Source organism: Botryllus schlosseri, chromosome 8, assembly GCF_051294905.1.
Source record: "Botryllus schlosseri isolate E-star chromosome 8, Bs_hap1, whole genome shotgun sequence".
Classification (NCBI taxonomy): domain Eukaryota; kingdom Metazoa; phylum Chordata; class Ascidiacea; order Stolidobranchia; family Styelidae; genus Botryllus; species Botryllus schlosseri.
The window spans coordinates 15,707,033-15,726,538 of NC_137243.1; the positions used below are offsets into that span (position 1 = coordinate 15,707,033).

At 39.4% G+C, this 19,506-nt stretch overlaps 1 protein-coding gene across 3 annotated transcripts in view; it reads left to right on the forward strand.

Moving 5' to 3' along the window:
* The first annotated feature begins 1,191 nt into the window (after positions 1 to 1,191).
* Positions 1,192 to 19,506, forward strand: part of LOC145444887 (uncharacterized) — a 34,892-nt gene continuing 16,577 nt past the window's right edge. For 2 of the 3 annotated variants that reach the window (XM_080322933.1, XM_080322935.1), the window contains exons 1-7: positions 9,672 to 11,212; positions 12,167 to 12,597; positions 13,612 to 13,700; positions 14,915 to 15,022; positions 15,126 to 15,252; positions 15,961 to 16,049; positions 16,117 to 16,246. In XM_080322933.1, the coding sequence (XP_080179059.1) occupies positions 10,677 to 11,212; positions 12,167 to 12,597; positions 13,612 to 13,700; positions 14,915 to 15,022; positions 15,126 to 15,252; positions 15,961 to 16,049; positions 16,117 to 16,246 (1,510 nt within the window). In that variant the 5' untranslated portion in view covers positions 9,672 to 10,676. Of the gene's footprint in view, positions 1,356 to 9,671; positions 11,213 to 12,166; positions 12,598 to 13,611; positions 13,701 to 14,914; positions 15,023 to 15,125; positions 15,253 to 15,960; positions 16,050 to 16,116; positions 16,247 to 19,506 lie in introns of those variants that run through there. The other variant, XM_080322936.1, reaches the window with a different exon arrangement.

Consider the following 19,506-nt stretch of genomic DNA (forward strand, 5'->3'; position numbering starts at 1 on the left):
TAGGTAAATTATCTTGTGGCATCGTATGGTGAATTATCTTGTGTAGACCAGAGTCATATATTGTATATGCTCATCAGGAATTCCGTTTTAAGAATATTATACGCTTAGAACAATATTTGCCGGTGCATATATGCTAACGGCCTATTCAGACAACGAGAAAAGTTTATGCTACCCGTGGAAGGCGCAGGTGTATCAAATGTGATGGTAGCTGCTCCGTGAAATACAATCCAAATCAACAAAAAACCAACTTCATGGTTAACAATCGACGCTTACTGCATGTAGATTGTAGAGGTGATCAAAAGTAGTCAGCGTTACTACTCACATAGAAGTAGATGTTGCGTCGTAAATTTCTACGCAATGACAGGCAGGAGTAGCGATTATCAAGACGTGTCGAAACTACTTCCAATAGAAATATAAAAGTGAAGGTGTGAAAAGTACTCAAGTGAGTACTTGCTGCAGGTGAGCAGCCTACGAGTTTTTAGAGAGAAAATATGGCGCAAACGAAGAATCCCATGTAGTGAGTTCGAATTAGTAATACCACGATGTCACGAATTTCCAATTGTGACGTCACAATTAAATGACATGTATGGCTCTTTGGGAGTTAAGATGGAAAATATAGGGCTTACATGGCTCTTCAGACGAAAAAGGTTTCCGACCACTGGCCTAGTAAGATATTCGATTCCATCTAAATTTGTCAACTGCTCGTAAGATGGCGCCACAGAAATGAAGATTACAATCATTCATGGATTTCATTAATACATTCGTCGGTGAACGTCACCACTCATGAGCACTTTGTAATCAAGGGCTTCCTTGCTGGAGCATCTCATTGCTTTTTTGATTGCTGCAGGTGTTTTGATAGTCTCGCGTAACTGTTCGCCTTCGTTAATACCGAATAGGCCTAAGAGTAACCATGTGATTTGACGGCGACAGCCAACCCTTTGATTTCGCAATTTCCATGTATCCGCTCTTGGTTGTATCAAACGCTGATCCTACAAGATAAATACGTCTGAACAAACTGCCGCTGTCGCCCCATCCTTCAGTAATTCTGAATACGTGAGTTCCGTCGGCGTGTAATATAAATATGAGAAGAATGGAACAAACTACCTTGATTGGCGAGAATACGTGATATAACAATATAAATATATCTATCGATGTGTCAAAGTTGGTGGGAGCCATTTTATCATTTCCGGAACAAAGGCCTTGATAAAGATGGAGGTATCACGAGAATTCTGTTCACTTTCAGAACTACATAATTTGCTAGCGATACAGGTAACAAGAGTTTTGGTGTTGTTTGGAGTGGCTATTATATTCGATATGGGGAAGAAAAGTCGATTCTTGGATTACAGGAGGAGCAAGTGAGTAATGCACTGATACTGTGACTCTGAAAGACCTATTGTATTTTTATATCGTAAACTTCGAATACATATTATGCCATATATTTGCTTGCAATACACAAAGTTACATTGAAAAAGCGAGCATAATAAGAAATTCATTTCTTGAACGACTGTGGAAATCGCTTACAACAGGCTCAGCTATCCTTTACCAAATTCTTCAAATCCTAACCCAAATATTAGAGTACGGGAATGAGAAGTTCTCGGACAGAATTTTCTACGTAACGACAGTCATTCATACATTCACTCTTTGGTCACCACTGTTTGGTCTATATATACTGTAACAATGTTAAAATCTACATAGATGGGTGTTTTCCTAGTCTATATATACAATCTGGGGAAATCAAAAGACCGTAACAGTGTTGCAACGGAGGTAGCCGTTTTGGTATAAGTTTACATTTTCATCTCACCGCAGCTTTGTTATCGTCCAGCAATAGGTAAAAACGGTCGTTTCCCAACGATTTTATTCGTTAGGGTGTTTCGAAGACTATGGGTATATTAATGTTAATATCTGTAACGTCTGTCCTTTTGAGAATTTACGGAAGCCCTTTAAAAAGCACTTTGTTAGAACTTGATACCGATATGTTCAGGCCGTGTTATTTTTGGCATTTCGGGAGCCAGATGCCAAAACTGCCAAAAATAAAAATTTGAAAATGCCAAAAATAACTAATTTTTGGCATATGCCAAAAATAACACAATCTGCCAATAGTGTATTTCTTTCATGGTGTTGCGTTAACAGGACCGCATTACAAGTGTGAAGGGCAGATTTTTTACTCTATGGGCCCAGCCCACCCATTAGGGGGGAAAGCATGGTGTCCTAAATGGTGTGGGCACAGCGAGATTGAACGGCTAACTGCATTTGGTTTACGTCACACTTTCCATTTGTCCAAAGGCAATTTTACGGCCATTTTTAACCGGCTTGCCGAGCGCTAAATTTGATAAAACGGGTATCAGTGGAAATCTGCCGCTGTACTGATTACTAAAATATAAATTGTATTCTGCTCATGCATCTGGAACCCCCAAATTCAACTAAGATTTTTGCATTGTGATCGAGTTGAGCATTGTGACACAACAAACAGTCCGGCTATTTCTGAGCTGCAGTCTCGTTTCGCCAGACAGTCTTGTTGCGTTAATGTTCTTAAACAAGCTAACCTTCCCAGGACTCTTCCATGTGAGTTGGTAATATTAAAGCCATCTGACGTGACAAAAGTCCTGCTAAAATATATCGGTAGACTGATGGAGATGGGTTGGTCGCGCTACAAAATAGAATGTGTTGAGAGACAACACAGGGAACTCCTGGAAAAGTATCGGGAAGAAAATTATTTCCGCGATGAGATCGATGGCACTAGCGCAGTGATCTCTTTTCATGATGCTTGGAAGCCGGTTCTGCCCTCCGAAATTTTGAAGCTCTGAAAACCTTTTGTGGAGGACTGGCAACATTCTTTCCCTCAACGGCTACTGTTGAAGCCGATATTTCCCAGATTCGTTGGGCGAAAAATTAATTCAGGAGAAACTTTGCTGACCTGAGTTTGGAAGCACTGTTACAGTGCAAACAATTTAAGTCTATTCAACAGCTGTAACAATCAGGAGTTGAGCGTGTTTGTTAGGCTTCTCATTCTTTTTGCTTTATTGGCACCGATTCCGAATGGATACTGCACATTTTGTGGTTTTGTTTGATATTATTAACCTATGTAATCGCTAGGTTTTTTCTACTTCTTATTGTTTGTTGGTACTTATTATATGTGGAAGCTGCACATTTTTTGGTCTCTATTGATAAACTGACCCAAATAAAGCGTTTTTATGACTAATTCGAGTCTGAAAATATCTATTTAGAGGTCGATGCCAAAACTGCCAAAAATAAAAATTGAAAAATGCCAAAAATAAGCTATTTTTGGCAGTTTTGGCATATGCCAAAAATAACACGGCCTGGATATGTTGAACACGGTCGGGCACATACATATAGAGTACATCAACTAATCTGGGCGGTTGCGGAGAGTAGGCTTATATCGATTTGACGGTATGTGGAGTATCACACGTTTTACTATAAAACTATTGAAGTTTCAATTTGGTTATTTAACATACACACTGATCATTGATTACGATCAGTAATCATAATAACAGGCAGTGTAATCAATCGCCTATCGGCATGGATCTTGTGATGTTTAAAATGATTACTTCCGTTTGCAATGATGTGTTCCGTAAGTCTTTTTTAAACTGGTTTGTAGCAGTAAGCACTTTATATTCGATCTTCAATTAATTAATGCAACCCACAATGGCATCGTTGTCAAATAGCTTGAGAGAATATTGATAATGACCCAGGGTTGTAACAAAGTCACAAGGTTCCAAGTCACAAGTCAATCTCACTTTTATAGTTTTGACTCGATTGAAGACGAGTTATTTTCAATTCACCACCTAGTCAAAGACGAGTCCAAGTCAATGAGTAGAGAGTCGAGTCCGAGTCATAGTGTTGTGACTCGATTCCGAGTCCAAGTCATTGTGTTCACTTTCAGTTCTCAGTTCAATCCGGTTCAACCCAATTTTTCCGGCTCTGCTATGGTGATATAGAATGGCTCGTATTCATAATATAGTAATTTTGCTCAGTCCCAACAGTTTATGGCCCTATTTTCCAAGTATCAAGACTGATAGACGAAATACCAATTATGTGGTGACTTTACTATTCTTCGAAGTTACAATGAAATTTCTGTCTTGGCCGTCATAGTCTCGAGTCGATTCATGACTCGAGTCATTACAACCTTGTAACGACCATAAACCGCGTCGTCCAGGTACTGACTTAGTCGTCCTACATAAATATTTCGCAAAAATTACCAGGCCGACGAGAACATTTTTTTTATCTTCGCGCGAAAAACAACAGGGAACATATCATAATGTTGGCCTACCAGGTAAAATTCAAGTCTTTGCTCTGCCGTTATCAACGAATGGAATGTTGGACATATAAGTTATTATTTCCTAACCCCTTTTGTTTAACTTCAGATAGAAAGAATTTGTTAAGAAAAGAGTGCGGCCCGCGACAATTGTTATCCAGCCCGCTGTTGTTGTAGTTTAGCATTCATGGTGTGAGCTTCACCTTGGAATGTCTGTTAATTGATCCGCGCATGGTTATTGCGGTCGTAGAATTTGTTGTTTTGTGTTGACATATCTGATTCAACTATAGCTCCCTCAGGCCTGGTGCACAAGACCCTAGTAGTCGAGCACCATAAAACTCCTTATACATACATACATGGTGTTTCGACATCTAAGGTCAATGGGAATTTTACACCAGCAGTATAATCTTATCATGATTCATATCATGAGTGAATGACTTTAACGCGGTGCGCGTTTGTTCTAGGCTCTAGTCTGATCGAACCAGTAGCCTAGATAAATCTCAAACATTTAGGTAGGCATTCTAGAATAGACCCCGAACCTGCAGCGCTTTGCTGTTGCTGCGGCGGAACGAAATACTACGCTACTCGCCACCACTACCAGCCAGTAATGGAGGCCGTATACCTTTGCTGTAGAAGCCCATCATTAAACTTTAGCAGGTATCACTAATTGATAATTGACTAATTGAAAAATAGCTATCGTTAGCCAATTTAATCCAAATGAAGTTGAAGCAGCGGCAGAAGAAGATACCACATAAACTTGCACATAGAAATTGGGCGAGGTTGAAAGTTAACCCGTCCTCTTTACACGGAGCATGATTCTCAATGCAACAAGTATGTTAGGAATACTTTGTTCCGTCCTGTATGTCATATTGTTATGTGAAAGAAGTCGTGAAAAATTCTATCAAACTAAAAGGGAGAAAAAAAAATTGTGGAAAGGCATGAAAGAGTACATAAAAGGATACTGAAAAGCCTGGTCGAGGTTGTTGAGAAGATACCAGTTACCACGACCCCTGTATTCATGCTGTATTATATATATTGTCCATATTTATGACAGCATGACGAAGGTTTCTGTTTTGAGCAGATCACTGTTATCATGTTATCACATTAGGTACAAAAATGGCGAATCTCAACTTGACTGGCCTGCAAAGTCTAAATAAAATTCATCTTAGCGGGCGTTTTGTTTTGCTTGCGTTTTTGGTATGACGTTAAATCCACCAAGCTCTTATCTGATAATATCCCACCGCTCTACAAAGTGGAATTAAAGGAGATCCCTTTGTGTTATAAGTACACTTGGCCAGTAGGCCTACGCGAGTGCTCGTCATCAAATTGCTTTGTATGTATATATATTGGACGATTGAGAAATAATATATGGAGCTCAGGTAAATACACGATATTAATCCACGGGCAGTGGGCTCTGGACACCACATCCACGCACTTGATTTAATTTGCCCTTCGGAACTAGATATCGTATTCAGAAAATGATCAAAATCATATTTTATGACGTGAGAAGTCAGCGAATAACAAAAGACAATCCAAGCCAACCCTCCCTTACCGTTTTGGTAAGTCGCGAACGAGTCGAATGGAACGAAAATGGATTATTGAATGTACCGGGAGCGTCAAAAATTGAAATATCAATTGGAATTTATTGGCAGCTGCTAATATCACCGTCGTACTTCCATTTACGAAATCAACAATAAAGTTTTGTCCGATTGGGGCACCATAGACTATTTGCACAGCATCACAGTTCATATACCGGTGCAAGATGTGACTATGGTGTGCGCTGTCTTGTAAATGATGCCTTAATCCAAAGCCTGATTGTGATGATTCCGATTCCAAAAATGAATTGAACAATGAACATACACATGTCTCTCGTATTGGCCTTGCTTTTTTCTATTGGAAAACACTGATTACAGGACACACCTGCGAAATGTTCCACGAAAAGTGATTGATCTATACAAGCTATATACATTTCTCTATATTCACAGGAACACGTCAACACAGTACAATTAATCCTATACCTCCATACTGTTTATGAAATTAGATCAATTACGAGACTACTCCTCTCTATACCGTCAACCGTAATTAAAATCCAGCATCCCAGCCCCGTATGATATTACAATGATGACATCATTGGTTGCTAAAATCATCATAGCGGTATCCTATTTGTGTTTTGTTTGCTTCAATCGGAAAAGAAAAAACGACGCTGTGAAAATTAATGAAATAGTGAATAGCTACTAAAGGCGTGACAAGTGTTTTCACGCCGAACTATTGTGGGAAATGAAACATTACTCTTTCATTGACAGTTCGAGTCGCGTACAAAGCTGCTTCGTTGAATAGGCTACGGGCGGCGCAGTATACATTGAGGGCTGGCCTTATTAATCACGCGCTGATCAAACGCTTGACAGGGTAATCCCGTGAAACGTAAATAATGACTTTGGAAACATGTCAACAGAGATCCTTGTGTACCCACATACGTCTTGATGCACTGAGTTCAATTGCGTGAAAATGAATATGAGGCCAACATATTGGCCGACATGCAACCATTTTTTCTAATGATAGCCCGTTTCCACCATTTTCGTCGCTGCTAAAAGTACTTGGCATGCATTAATTGACAAGGTCCCATCAGTTGGCATTTTGGCATACTGAATATATCGCGCTAGCCCGATATGCCACCGAAATATATATCGCGGTATATTATTTTTATATAGCTTATAAGTATGATTTTTTTCCTATTCATTCTTACCTTAATTATATCCAGGCCAATATTTTTTTCCTAAAAAACAGAAGACTTTGCCTTAAAAAATCAAAATTTTGACATTCTTTACTTTAAAAAACTTCTTTTGATCAAATTTTGAACTATCACATGTAAATTAGGTGTTTTACCACATAATGTTAGAATTGTAATACTTATCGTAATTTCTTGTTCGAACTGTCTGTTCTTACGAAGTAGCCTAGTTCGGCCTGAAAAAACTTTTTGGCTCAAAAACTGACAAATGTTTTCATGAAAAAACTTGATTTTAACGAAACCTGGCCCTATGAAGAATTCCAGTACTTACATCACGTATTATGGTAGAAATAATTAAAATCTGTTGTAGTACAACGAAAGATACTTTCCTACAGTCTCGGGTAGAAAGTGTCTGTCCTACTAAGTATCTTGCCAAGAATGGAACGTTCAACAGTAGCAGTTGATGGCTGACAACACTGAAGTTGTGCGTGCGTACACTGTTGGTGACACGCCGTGTTGCTTCATTTTGACATCACAATTTTTCATAATGCGCTCCTTGATATAAGAACCATGCAATGCCCACGCAGTCTTGCTTCAGTTAGGATTTTGGGGTACGTTGAGCATAACACCATTTCATAGGGAAGCGAGTGGCGCAGTTGGTTAAATAACTGCAGTCACGAGACCAATGGTTGCTGGTTCGAGTCTCGGCTCTGCCATGTTTCTATGTGTCGGGGGTTTATCTGGGTTCCTCATCGCCGACCTCACTGCTTGAGCGGTGTCGTACGAAAAGCCCAAACGGATAAAGTGAAGTCGAGCTTTCAATAATCGACAGCAACAGATACTGAAGTGGACGCACGGAAGAGAGAGTGAAAGATGGTGAATGCGTGCGGGACAGGAAGTCGTCCGCGAAGCGTACAAAAAGTGAAAAAGACCAACGAACTTTACAACATTCATGTTCTGGGCACAAATGACCAAATAGGCGATAAGTGCCAAATACTGTTCAATAAACAAACAAACACCATTTCATCCTATTTGGTTTATTTGATTGTTGATAATTCACAATGAGCAGACAATAGGCCGTCTACAACGGTAGGCACATAAAGTAGGCTACAAGCTATAAAATGTCAAATGATAAGTTCCCCGACAGTGCAAAATTCACGATACAAACGAAATGCAGGTTGTAAAAAAATTCTGGCTTTGTTTACAATTTTGACATTTTTTGACCTAACGCTACAATTTTGACCTAATTTTGACATTTTTTGACCTAACGCTACAATTTTGACCTAATTTTGACTTCTTTTGAAATATCAAAAAAATTGCCCTAGTTATAACATATAGTTGTAATATTTAGCAGCTCCTTTCAAAACGGGGCCGGTAATTTGCACAGCCAAACGAATCTCAGCATTAGCGAAAGTTGCGAATTCGAGACGTATGCTCATTGCTCATTGAGCTGCCATGCTACAAATTTGATTCGTATGCTGGACCGAGTCGAGCTCGTTAATCTGTGGTCTGATCAAATGTTATTTATAAGAGTGAACAAGAATAGTTTCTTTCGCAAACGTACATTCTTAAATTCACGAGAGTAGGAGTTGACGAATGATGATTTGACGAATGGTCATAGGTCATTGATCATGTTATCGTCGATTATATCGTTACTTCTTCACCTTGCAGTGTTGGGATGACTCGAGTCATGACTTGACTCGAGTCAGACTCGAGTCAACTTTTTCGTATGACTTGACTTGACTCGAGTCACTTTGCAAAAATGACTTGACTTGACTTGACTCGGCGCTTCAGAAATGTGGATTGACTCGTGACTCGGAGCAAAATTTACGAGTCAATTTCAAGTCATTAAGTATAAGGTGTCGATTAAATCACCCTATCTTATGTATGTTTGCGTTGTTCGCGATACGCCTGAGTCACTTATGAGAGAAACCAGTCATTCATTGATTGAAGGTTTGACTGATCCTCCATTATTACATCACAAATAAATTGACCGCAAACGAAACGATCGCAGCTTACGTTGTCGTAGTAGCAATAGATTCATCAAATAGAAACGTATCTTTGTTTCTTAGACGGCTCAGTGCTTACATTGCGCACTGATCACATTCACCAACACTCTTGTATGATTTAATAAACCTAAGGAATATATAGGTTATGCGTTTATATTCTCACGGATGTGTAGATGGGTAGTGAATTGTAACATATCAATTTGTTCAACTTCCAGAGGCTTCGTATTCGATCCTCTGTGTTGGCCGATAATAACATATGTTAGTTAGTTAAATGTAATGACTTTGCATCATCACTAGTAAAATGAATGACTTTGCATCATCTATCATACTTCGAAAATTCAATTTGACTTGAATTGTGACTTGACTCGTGACTTGACTTGACTTGACTCGACTTGACTCGAGTCACCTCCAAAAAACGAGTGACTTGACTTGACTCGAGTCACCTTTGAAAATCGATTGACTTGACTTGACTCGAGTCAAAATGTGCAATGACTCGAGATGACTCGTGACTCGAAGGTAGTGACTTGATCCCAACACTGTCACCTTGTAATCACGATCTGCACGCCCCTCGGGACTGTTCAGTGTTCATTAACTCAAAACCCTCTCTAGTTTATATTTTAAACGGATTCTTCGCGATAACATGCTGACAATATACGTTACATGTGGAGGTTTGCTTACCGCTGGTGTTAAGTGAAACCTGGTTGTTTTAGAATTCTGAGTATGGATGTCATCTGTCACATTAAGGCATATAGGCCATAGGAGTTTACAGTAGGATCGCAGCTCTAGATAATTTTAACAATTGTTTTGAATCGTGAAACGACCAATAATCGATTAGTTTTACCACCAGACTACTAAGAAATATAAACGCTGGTGCGAAGTGCTCAAAGAAACGTCGTTGAGTTACGAGAAGTATCTGGGATCAATTGGAATGCACAAAGGTCATCATCAATTTTTGAGTCTCGGCTTATAATTGGAACTCTCCTCAAACACGTCATCACAGCAGCAGAAATCAACATCATTTCTGGCGCGACAGTTGTTTCCAATCGATTATCAGTAAAATACCAGTTCTCGCGCGTCATACCCGAAATTTTACTGTTATTCGAACGGTAAACATTCGTATGCCAAGTCACGCGATCTCGTCCGGTCAAGATGCCCTCTCACGGTAAGCTGAGAGGCCCAAGAGTGAAAACTTCGGACCATCACACGATGACAGCGCAACTGTTCACACACTTATAGAGGATCAACGGTGATCACTTTTACCAAGTTAACTCACGGCTGGTTACTGTCTTCATTAGTGTTGCGTTGCCACGCGCTTTATAGCGAAGGTATAGGTATAGGAGATGTGGTACAAAAGTATGCCAATGCGTCGACTGTATTCACTGTTCTCAAGTTAACGAAACTTTTCCAGATTTCATTATACAGCATGTGTTGTAAGTCTTATATGAGGAAGACAGGGATAACACCATCGGTCACTATATAGCACTAGTGCCATGATATTCACAAGATGGGGCATTATTACATATGCAATATAGCCTAAATATTATGTGAATATAGTCATCTTTTCATATGACGCTAATATATGATTGAATACCAGGGTTTTTCAAACTTCCAAATGTATACCGATAGTTCGCATTATGAAAATGAATTGCTCTCAACATGAACTACCATTATGTCACGAAATGGCGGGCATTCCATTCCAGAAATGCGGGTATACTCTTATGAGAAGAAATGTACGAAAATGACAGGACAAAGCATTGATCCTTCGATACAGCTAGTCCGCGGCGAAAAGAATTATCACCCACCCGACCCAGTCTTGAAAAGCGGCTATCATCCAGCGCAGTTCGTGCGTCAGTGCTCCTCGTCTTCAAGCAAGACACAGCAGTCAAATCCTAGACCTGCGAAGATGTATTCAGGCGAAATTCTCAGAAAATCTTTGCAAGTAGTGCGGAGAAGTGATCCCTTGGCAGGAGATCTATCCTCGCAGTTCAGTGTAGCTCGTCGAAGTAATCATCGACATAAAAGGCCGATCGCGACGGCGGGAGATGCGTTAGCCAAATTCAGTGATTTGGGTCCTGTCGTGCAGCGAAAGACGGGGCAGGGGAATATAAATTTTAATCTCTACACGGAGAAATGGCTTGGCGCTAGCGACATCATCAACAAGCAAGCACCGGTAACTGCGAGAGAGGAAACGGAGAATTCATCTCGGTTCGTGAACTTTTACCCTTGTCAATACAGTCGCCGGTTACATTCTTATCAAAGAATGCTATTGTGGTGATATGACAATCGAATGCATGTCACGAAATTAACTGTGGAGTCCAGGGGTATTAAATACTTCCCAGTATGTTCCTGTGATCCATGGCATCATGATATTGCAACTAAGTAATGGATGGAAAGGGGCAGCACTTACGCGCTGTTATTTTCAAGTTTAAATAGGTTGTCATTGACGGAGCCGCGGTTTTCGTCGCTCGGTCATAGTCTATTTCTAATAATTTGATATTAATATTTTAGTATTGTTCAAATTTAATTTTGTATGTTCGAATATTTATGTCCGAATGCTAGTTAAATATTTGACTCGGGTAATGACATGATCAATAGTGTTTGTGAGGAGTAGACCGAGTAGCCCTATATTGCGCAAATGCTGTGATATCAAATTAACTTTTCACGAATTGGAGTTGTGTTACAGCTGCAAAATTATGAGGCCTGCAGCCTTTATGATAAAAGGACCGATCGGCTCATCGCCCATCGATCTTCGCAGACAAATTATTTGTTATCCAACTTACCAACTACAACATCAATTTACTTCACATTTATCATTTTGAATTGTATATTTTTAGGCTCATCTGAGTTTTGTTTGGCTTCTGCACACTGCACAGCTTTATGAGTATAGACATCGAAAGAATACGCGCACTCAACATACCGCAATCGAACGTGATCGCAATAAGTAACTTCATATTGTCCAACCTTCATCGGGATAACCTAGTCGCCTTATAGATTGCACAAACGAAAAAGTTGATCTTTTAGCACTCGCGATTCAAGCAACGGAAGAAAACATATAACTGTCATATCCGATTTCGAAAAACCTCTATAAACCGAGAAGAAAGCTATACGAGAGAGAGATTATCCCGCTTTTCATAACTTTCTTCTCGTGTTACGTTTTAGGAAGGGAAACAAAGGAGTAACCGGAGACCGTTCCCGAATCAACTCGGAAGGACAGCTCTACCGCTCAAAAGAAATTGCATCCGGCGATCCCCGTTATTTTGCGGAAGACTTTGTCTCGACAAGGCCGGATCTAAGCGAAGGAAACACCAGAACGGAGCGGAGACCGTCGATGGTCATCAGGACGAAGCAATACATTCAACTGTCAGACGACACCGGTCTGTCTTTCCATACGACGATTAAACCCACGAACGGCGCTAGCATGTCCGGCTATGATACGCCCGGTAAAGACGGAATGATATCTTCTGAACCTTCCTACCTGGGCCTGATGAAAGAGGTCACGGGCGTCAGCGAGCAGATCTCGTTCGACAAGCCTAATCCTGATAATTTCAAGGTGCTTCTTCGAATACGTCCATTGGAAGATGCGTCGCCGGGTAAGAAGTCGTTTTTGCGCCGCAATTAATTTGGTCGCTCTGCGATTTAGTTGCAATTGCAAGGTATTTTATCATTTCTCAAAGTGATATTGAGGACTGTTGATTCCATGCTGGCTGCGGAGTCTGCTGAGTGCGTAAAGCGGCAATATTATTACTGAATGGAGATATATGCCCAGCCCACATACAAAATAGCTCACATATTTATCGAAGTTACACAGTAGCCAAAGTTAGTTTTAGCTGGTAGCAAAATATACCGGAATCAGTTATACCAAGTCCTAAGCCGCCTGTCCGCGTCACCTTTCTAACTTCTGTTTTAATTCATTATCAATTGCAAAATGTAACAGTTGGAGGCTTGTAGATTGATTAAAGATGTAATCCTTAAATGTAGTCTGATTTATATATTTAAAACGCTTTCCGACATAACACAGAATTCATGGTCTGCATTCGACATATCCTACGTCACAATGTTACAAATGCTGCACCACCTAACTCGTTTAAAACCAGTAAAGTGTGAAAGCCAAGAATTTGGATGAAACTCGACAGTAAAATTTAGCGACATTCGACGGTATGACAAAATCTAGAAAACAGCGAAGTCGCATTTACAAATAACAGTCAGCAACTTTAATGTATATTGTATATGTTGTCTATAATGTCTTAATTACATTACATTACATCACATTAATTTTGGAAAATTCACCGGTCCGAAAAATTTATTTCCAACTTTTACCGGTTCGCAAGCTATAAGTTTGAGAATCACTGCGTTGGACAACCATATAAAATCATTTTGAAACAATCCCAGGGATAACGCTGGAAATATTCGACTCACTGTATTCTAAATATATGGCAAGCTCCAGAATGATAAAAGTGCGATTCGTTTTACGAAGACCTTATCAAAAGTCACAAGGAAAGGTATTTAGGGTATAAGCCTATAAACAAAGATCTCCCGCAGCCAGACGATTTTGATGTTGGAATCGTTTCTATGTCTGTGCTTTATTATTTTCATATTATCAACAGAAAACGGAACTTCTCGACTGCGGAGTTTGTCTGTGGAAAATGATTCTCAGGTGCTGCTTTGCACTCGACCAAGCAAAGGAAAAGAGAGCGTAGGTTGATTTTTATTAAGCAGTTGTATCAGTAATTATGTTTGTATTTATCATACCCAACTACTTAAATGTTGTACGACAGTTTTATACATTCCTACTCGTAACGGCGGCAATCGTTTGGTAATTGACCCGACGCCGAACTTATTTGTCGAAATGACATTCCGTACTCCGATTAATGTATTTGCCGAGGTGCTAATACAACAAAACGCTACCACCAATAGGTTAAGATGCCGAAAAATCGATATTGTTAACGCGCTCGTCCCAAATAGCACTGAAAATATGCCTTTATTGACTTTGTCATAACTTACTTTGTACTAACAAGTTCGACATTGTGGGTAATAACAGAGTCGTTGCGCGACGATGATTGACTTTTATTCGAAATATGGGTTTGGCTTTGTAAAGGTAATGAAAATATTTTTCTATTGTTAAGCGGCTACTTTCAGCGCATGCTATAGCTTTACAAGAGTCTGTCGTCGAGTACATTTTACGACAATAATAATGTCATCGATCATCAGGAAGGTCGAATAATACAAGTTGTCGCCTTGCTTGTTTTATATGATACATTTTGAACCAGTCGGGAATTGGGATGTCTGTAAATCTATCGATCATTTTAATATCCGGAATGTAGTCTTGAGACTGACGCAACAAAACTATACTCGCTGATCTCATGTATTCCTGTATACATGGACCCCTAGATTCATTGCCCGTCTATCCTGCGGTGTACTGAAAAATTCGGCATCCGTAGGGGTTATTCATTTAATTTTTAATTTAATTTTTATGATTGCCGATATTCATAAAAGTAAGTGGATGGCGCCATCCAATTGCCTTGTTCTCTAACATATTTATATGAAGCGCGATCGGGATTATATTTAAATAGGGAGAATTTGGGAAATAGCTTTTTCATACAATCCTTCCATGCTTATAACCGTATAGGCTTCAAGTCTCGGCATAAAACAAATTTTGAATGAGCTGGATGCAATTCCGATGAATCCAAACTCAAGAGCAATTGAGCAATGCTCAATTGACAACATGAGCAATTAGGCATCCTCTCGTGTTCGAAATGACCATATTTGCAAGTAGACGTGTATCCTATTTGCAATAGGAGTGCGCGAATAAGCTAAAAGGTTTATATACGGCCGCATATCATTCCATTACGACATCATCTGTAGTTGCACAAGTTATACAATCATCATCTGTCGTTGTGATTGTTACAGAACGGAACCAAGTACCTCTTCACGTATTCCCATATTTTCCCCGAGAGTACTCCACAGAGAGAGGTTTTCGAAGTAACGGGGCAATCACTCGTTGAAGCAGTCTTGAAGGTAGGCTCTTCAGCGATAATCAGATTCCTATACGACCGAAAACTACGTTACTCCTAAAATAAGATACTCGCATATGAAGACTAATGTGACCGATTGCTTTCAGGGCAATCAAACGTGCGTCGTTTCCTATGGAATCCCAAACAGCGGTAAGAGTTACACATTGTACGGGAAAGCTACGAGCGGAAAACACAGAGGCTTAATCATGCGATCCATGGAATATCTGTTGAACAGTATCCTTTTGCATGATCTACGGTTGCCAAATATTCGCGACCCATAGTTGATTAGTAGGGCGATTTTTTTAAGTGTCAAAAAAGTCAAAATTAGGTCAAAATTGTAGCGTTAGGTCAAAAAATGTCAAAATATTTTGCGAAGTTGAAACTTTTTTGCAACCTGCATTTCATCTGTATCGTAGATTTTGCACTGTCGGTGAACTTATCATTTGACATTTTACAGTTTGCAGCGTACTTTATAAGCCGTCCACTGAAGACGGCCCATTGTCTGCTAATTGTGAATCATAAACATTCAAATGAAACCAACATGGTTGACACATGGTTGACACATAATTTTTTTTTCGTGTAAAAATTTGATAGTTTTTTAGTCAAAACTGTTTTTGAGGCCAAACTACTTTATGAGGACATACAGCTCCAACCAAAAATGAAAATAAGTAGTACAATTCTGACAATATGTGGGAAAACACCTAATTTGCATACGTTAGGTCAAATTTGGTCGAAATTAGGATTTTTAAGGCGAAAAATGTCAAAATTCTGAATTTTTAGGTCAAAATCTTCCGTTTTTTAGGTAAAAAAATCGCCCTAGGGATTAGTTGTCCTTCTGTTACACAAAATATACTCAGTTTCTTAGCATATGAATTGATGCGGATGCATTCGTACATTTTAAAATGATGGCATTTCCCTTAACCGCCTGATTTCATCGCAAAGCTGTGAACAGCAATCAGGAATCAAACGTCACTTATTATATTTCGACATCCTTTCTACAAATCTACAATGAGAAGTTTTACGATCTTCTGGTAACTATGATGGCGGGGCTTTGGGAACATTCAAAAATTATGTTTCGTGTCGACATGACCATTCCAGGACCCGTCTGCTTCCGACGGAATCAGATTTAACGAGAGCGGCGTGTCTACAAATCTGGAAGGTATCACGCAAATTCAGGTTTCGACAGTGGACGAAATAAGCAAGCAGCTGCGGAGAAGCCCGAACCGAAGTACGTAACTAATAATTTGCGCTGCGTATATCGTGGCAATCTGGTATTCAAACTTCAATCAAGCGCGTTGGAACTCATTTGAAAGTTCAGGACGTATCCAAAACCTAAACGGTGCACTTCTCCAGGTCAATAGTTATTCCAGACAGTCGGTAAGTCGACCAACCTGTGGAATAAAGTCACAACAAATACAACAGGTTGCTGATATTGTTCTTTATATAGCTTTCAGCACAATATCCATTGTAGTAAAAATATTTATTCAGCTCGAAGATTTTTCGGGTGCCTCTTTTCAAGGAGTCTTCGAGTCGAATAAATATTTTACTACAATGGATGATGCATTGAAAGTTATCTTCAAGTTCTGTACCACTAACCAGATGTCCTGTGTATCTTGAAACGAACTCTGAATCACATAGTCAAGCAAAGTAACCCATGTTAAACCTACTTCATACATAACGCAAATTACACGCTATGCCCGTAATAATTGGTATTACAATTTCATGTGGACTATCACGGCAGCCTATATATGAAAGAATGTCAACTTTACGTCATCTAACATCACCCACTTGACACATTTCGTTTGATGACCAAGGGGGCCAGGGCCTCTCCTCATTTTCCTCTGTAATTACCACCACGCTGGTGGGCAGTAACGGCTATAATGACATATGTCCTTATTGCTCTATGGGTAGTAGTGTATAGTTCTATGCACTGGTTTAGTCAGGGATCGAAAGAAAGGCACCTTTGCGCCTAGCAAATCTGCCACCTCTTCATTGTAAAATCACCGCACTCCCTGTGTCACAATGGCTATTTGACGTCAAAAAGCTGTTAAAACATCATCCCCCATATTTTACAGCCATTTACAAATTATTATCGTCGTGGCTATACGGTTGTGTATGCATAATGTGCGTGAATGGTCACTGGTCAGGGTGATGATGATGATGATAGCGGCGTGATTTACATCACCAATTAATGTAAGCACTAGAGATGGTGCGAACCCCTGAAGGGTTCTGGTTCGTGCGAACGGGAACCTTTTTGAAAGGCTCCATTAGCAGGGTTGCCTTTAACACAAACTGTGTTTTAAAACACTTCGTTTAAAACATGTTTTAAACAGTGTTTTAAACAAAGGCCTTTAAAAAAATTTTGTTTTTCAAGTTATGAAATTATGCCATAGTTGTGTGGATACTTTCCAAAAACATGCTGTATGAGCCTACGGACAATTACCACCCGATATAGCCGACGTATATCGATATGATATGGTTGGATGGAGCTATATTTACTCTATATCAGAGTTGGATCAATTACATTATTTCAGTTCAATTACAATTACAATTACAATAACTTTCATGCATGTTTCAATTACATTACAATTACAATTACTCCTTGCATGCTTCAATTACATTACAATTACAATTACAATTGCTGCTGTTGAACATGTAATTGAATAATCATAAATTCAACCGTGCTCCTTGACAACCGTAGCGTCGTAATTAACAACAATTCAAGTATTCATGTTTCATTCATGATGCGCAAATACCCGGTAATTAATAAAAAGAAAAAAACGTTTTCGAACTATTCCAGTATGCAGTATGTCGTTGAAAAAAGTATTATAATATATGCACGTGTTGGATTTGCGTATATAGTATATAATTAAAGAAATATTATTATTTTTATCGAGGGACGTAGGAATTAGGATGAGAAGTAAAAACAAAACCGTGCTTTGTCAGATAAGACGTTATATAATATCCAGTGGTCTGGTTAGTTAGCCAGACGAAGTAACGATGCAGCATCGTGATCTGAAATCGTATTGTAGATTGCCAACCCACGGATAGATGCGCGAGATGTGAGTCACGGATGAATGCACCGACAAACGTACTGCAGAGCCGGCTAAATGCAGCAAACTTTGTAGTCCTAGAGCTGGCGATCCAACCGTCCAAATTTGATGCATCTGGTCTTTATCGTAAGCTATTGATGCACTAATTCCAAAAATACAAATTAAAATCTCGTCAGGGCAATGTAACTGCTCAAAAATAGCCGTTTAAGGCCGACTGTTCTGAAAAGTGAGAGCGCCGCAGCAGCATGACTACAACAATGACTAATTACGCCCAGCGATTGTTCAGAACAATGCCGATTCCCAGACTTTCACGACTATTTTGGGATGGTACCATTACCTGGAAATATACTTTTATTGCGGAATCAGTGCGATTAGGACCATACATATCAAATTTCGACGCTTGGATCGCCAGCAATTGGACTATCAATTCTGCTGCTTTTAGCCGGCTCAGCAGCTCGCTTCTCGGCGTATTCAATCGTGAGTCACGTGTTGCGAATCCATCCGTTGGTTAGTAATCTAATAATTGTATACAATGGCAGCCGAGGCCAGTATAGCGGTAATAATAAAAAACTTCGCCTGCAAGGGCGCAGTCAAGGGCTTCCGCGAATGGATCCATCAAATTCCTTGTCGACATTTAAAGAGAATGCATTATAAGTCAATTATTTTATGCTGTGCTTGTCAGGTCTCAATAGCAATTTAATGTAATTGAAATTGTAATTGAGCAAAATTTTTGTCAAATTACAATTACAATTACAATTACACAAAATAGAAATGATTCAATTACAATTACATTACAATTACATTGAAAAATGTAATGAATTACATTCAATTACAATTACAAATTACAATTGATCCAACTCTGCTCTATATTATCAATTGTCGTCAATCCACTATGACGTCACAATTGAATATTCGTGGCGTCACTGTTGTTTTAAACATGCATTTTTAAAAATTGATTTCTGTTTTAAATGCAACCCTATCTATGAGTAACGCGAACGTGAACCCGAGCCTACAGCGTCCAGTGAGTCATATTGCAAATTCAAACCTTAGGCCGGCATTTCTGTAAATTAATATATTAATGTGCAATTGTGCATTGTGCAGTGTGCTTGCGCACGATACCAAGCGGCGACTCAGACCACAATGATCAAGTACAAGCTGACTTTTTAGGCGCCACCAAATGTTCAACTTTCAACTGGAACAATCAAATACAATACAATACAATTAAATAGTATATTCATATTGAAATCAACTCGAATATTTTCGCCTGACACTCGTCAGTGGTAATCGTCAGCAACTAATGCCATAGAATCAAAATCTTCCGTCGCTTAACCAACAATTTAGACGGGGACTTAAAAGGGAATATAAGCTTACGCATTGATCTAGGCTCGATCGGACAATGTATTCTTAAAGCGTGATCAGACTATTGCTATTGATA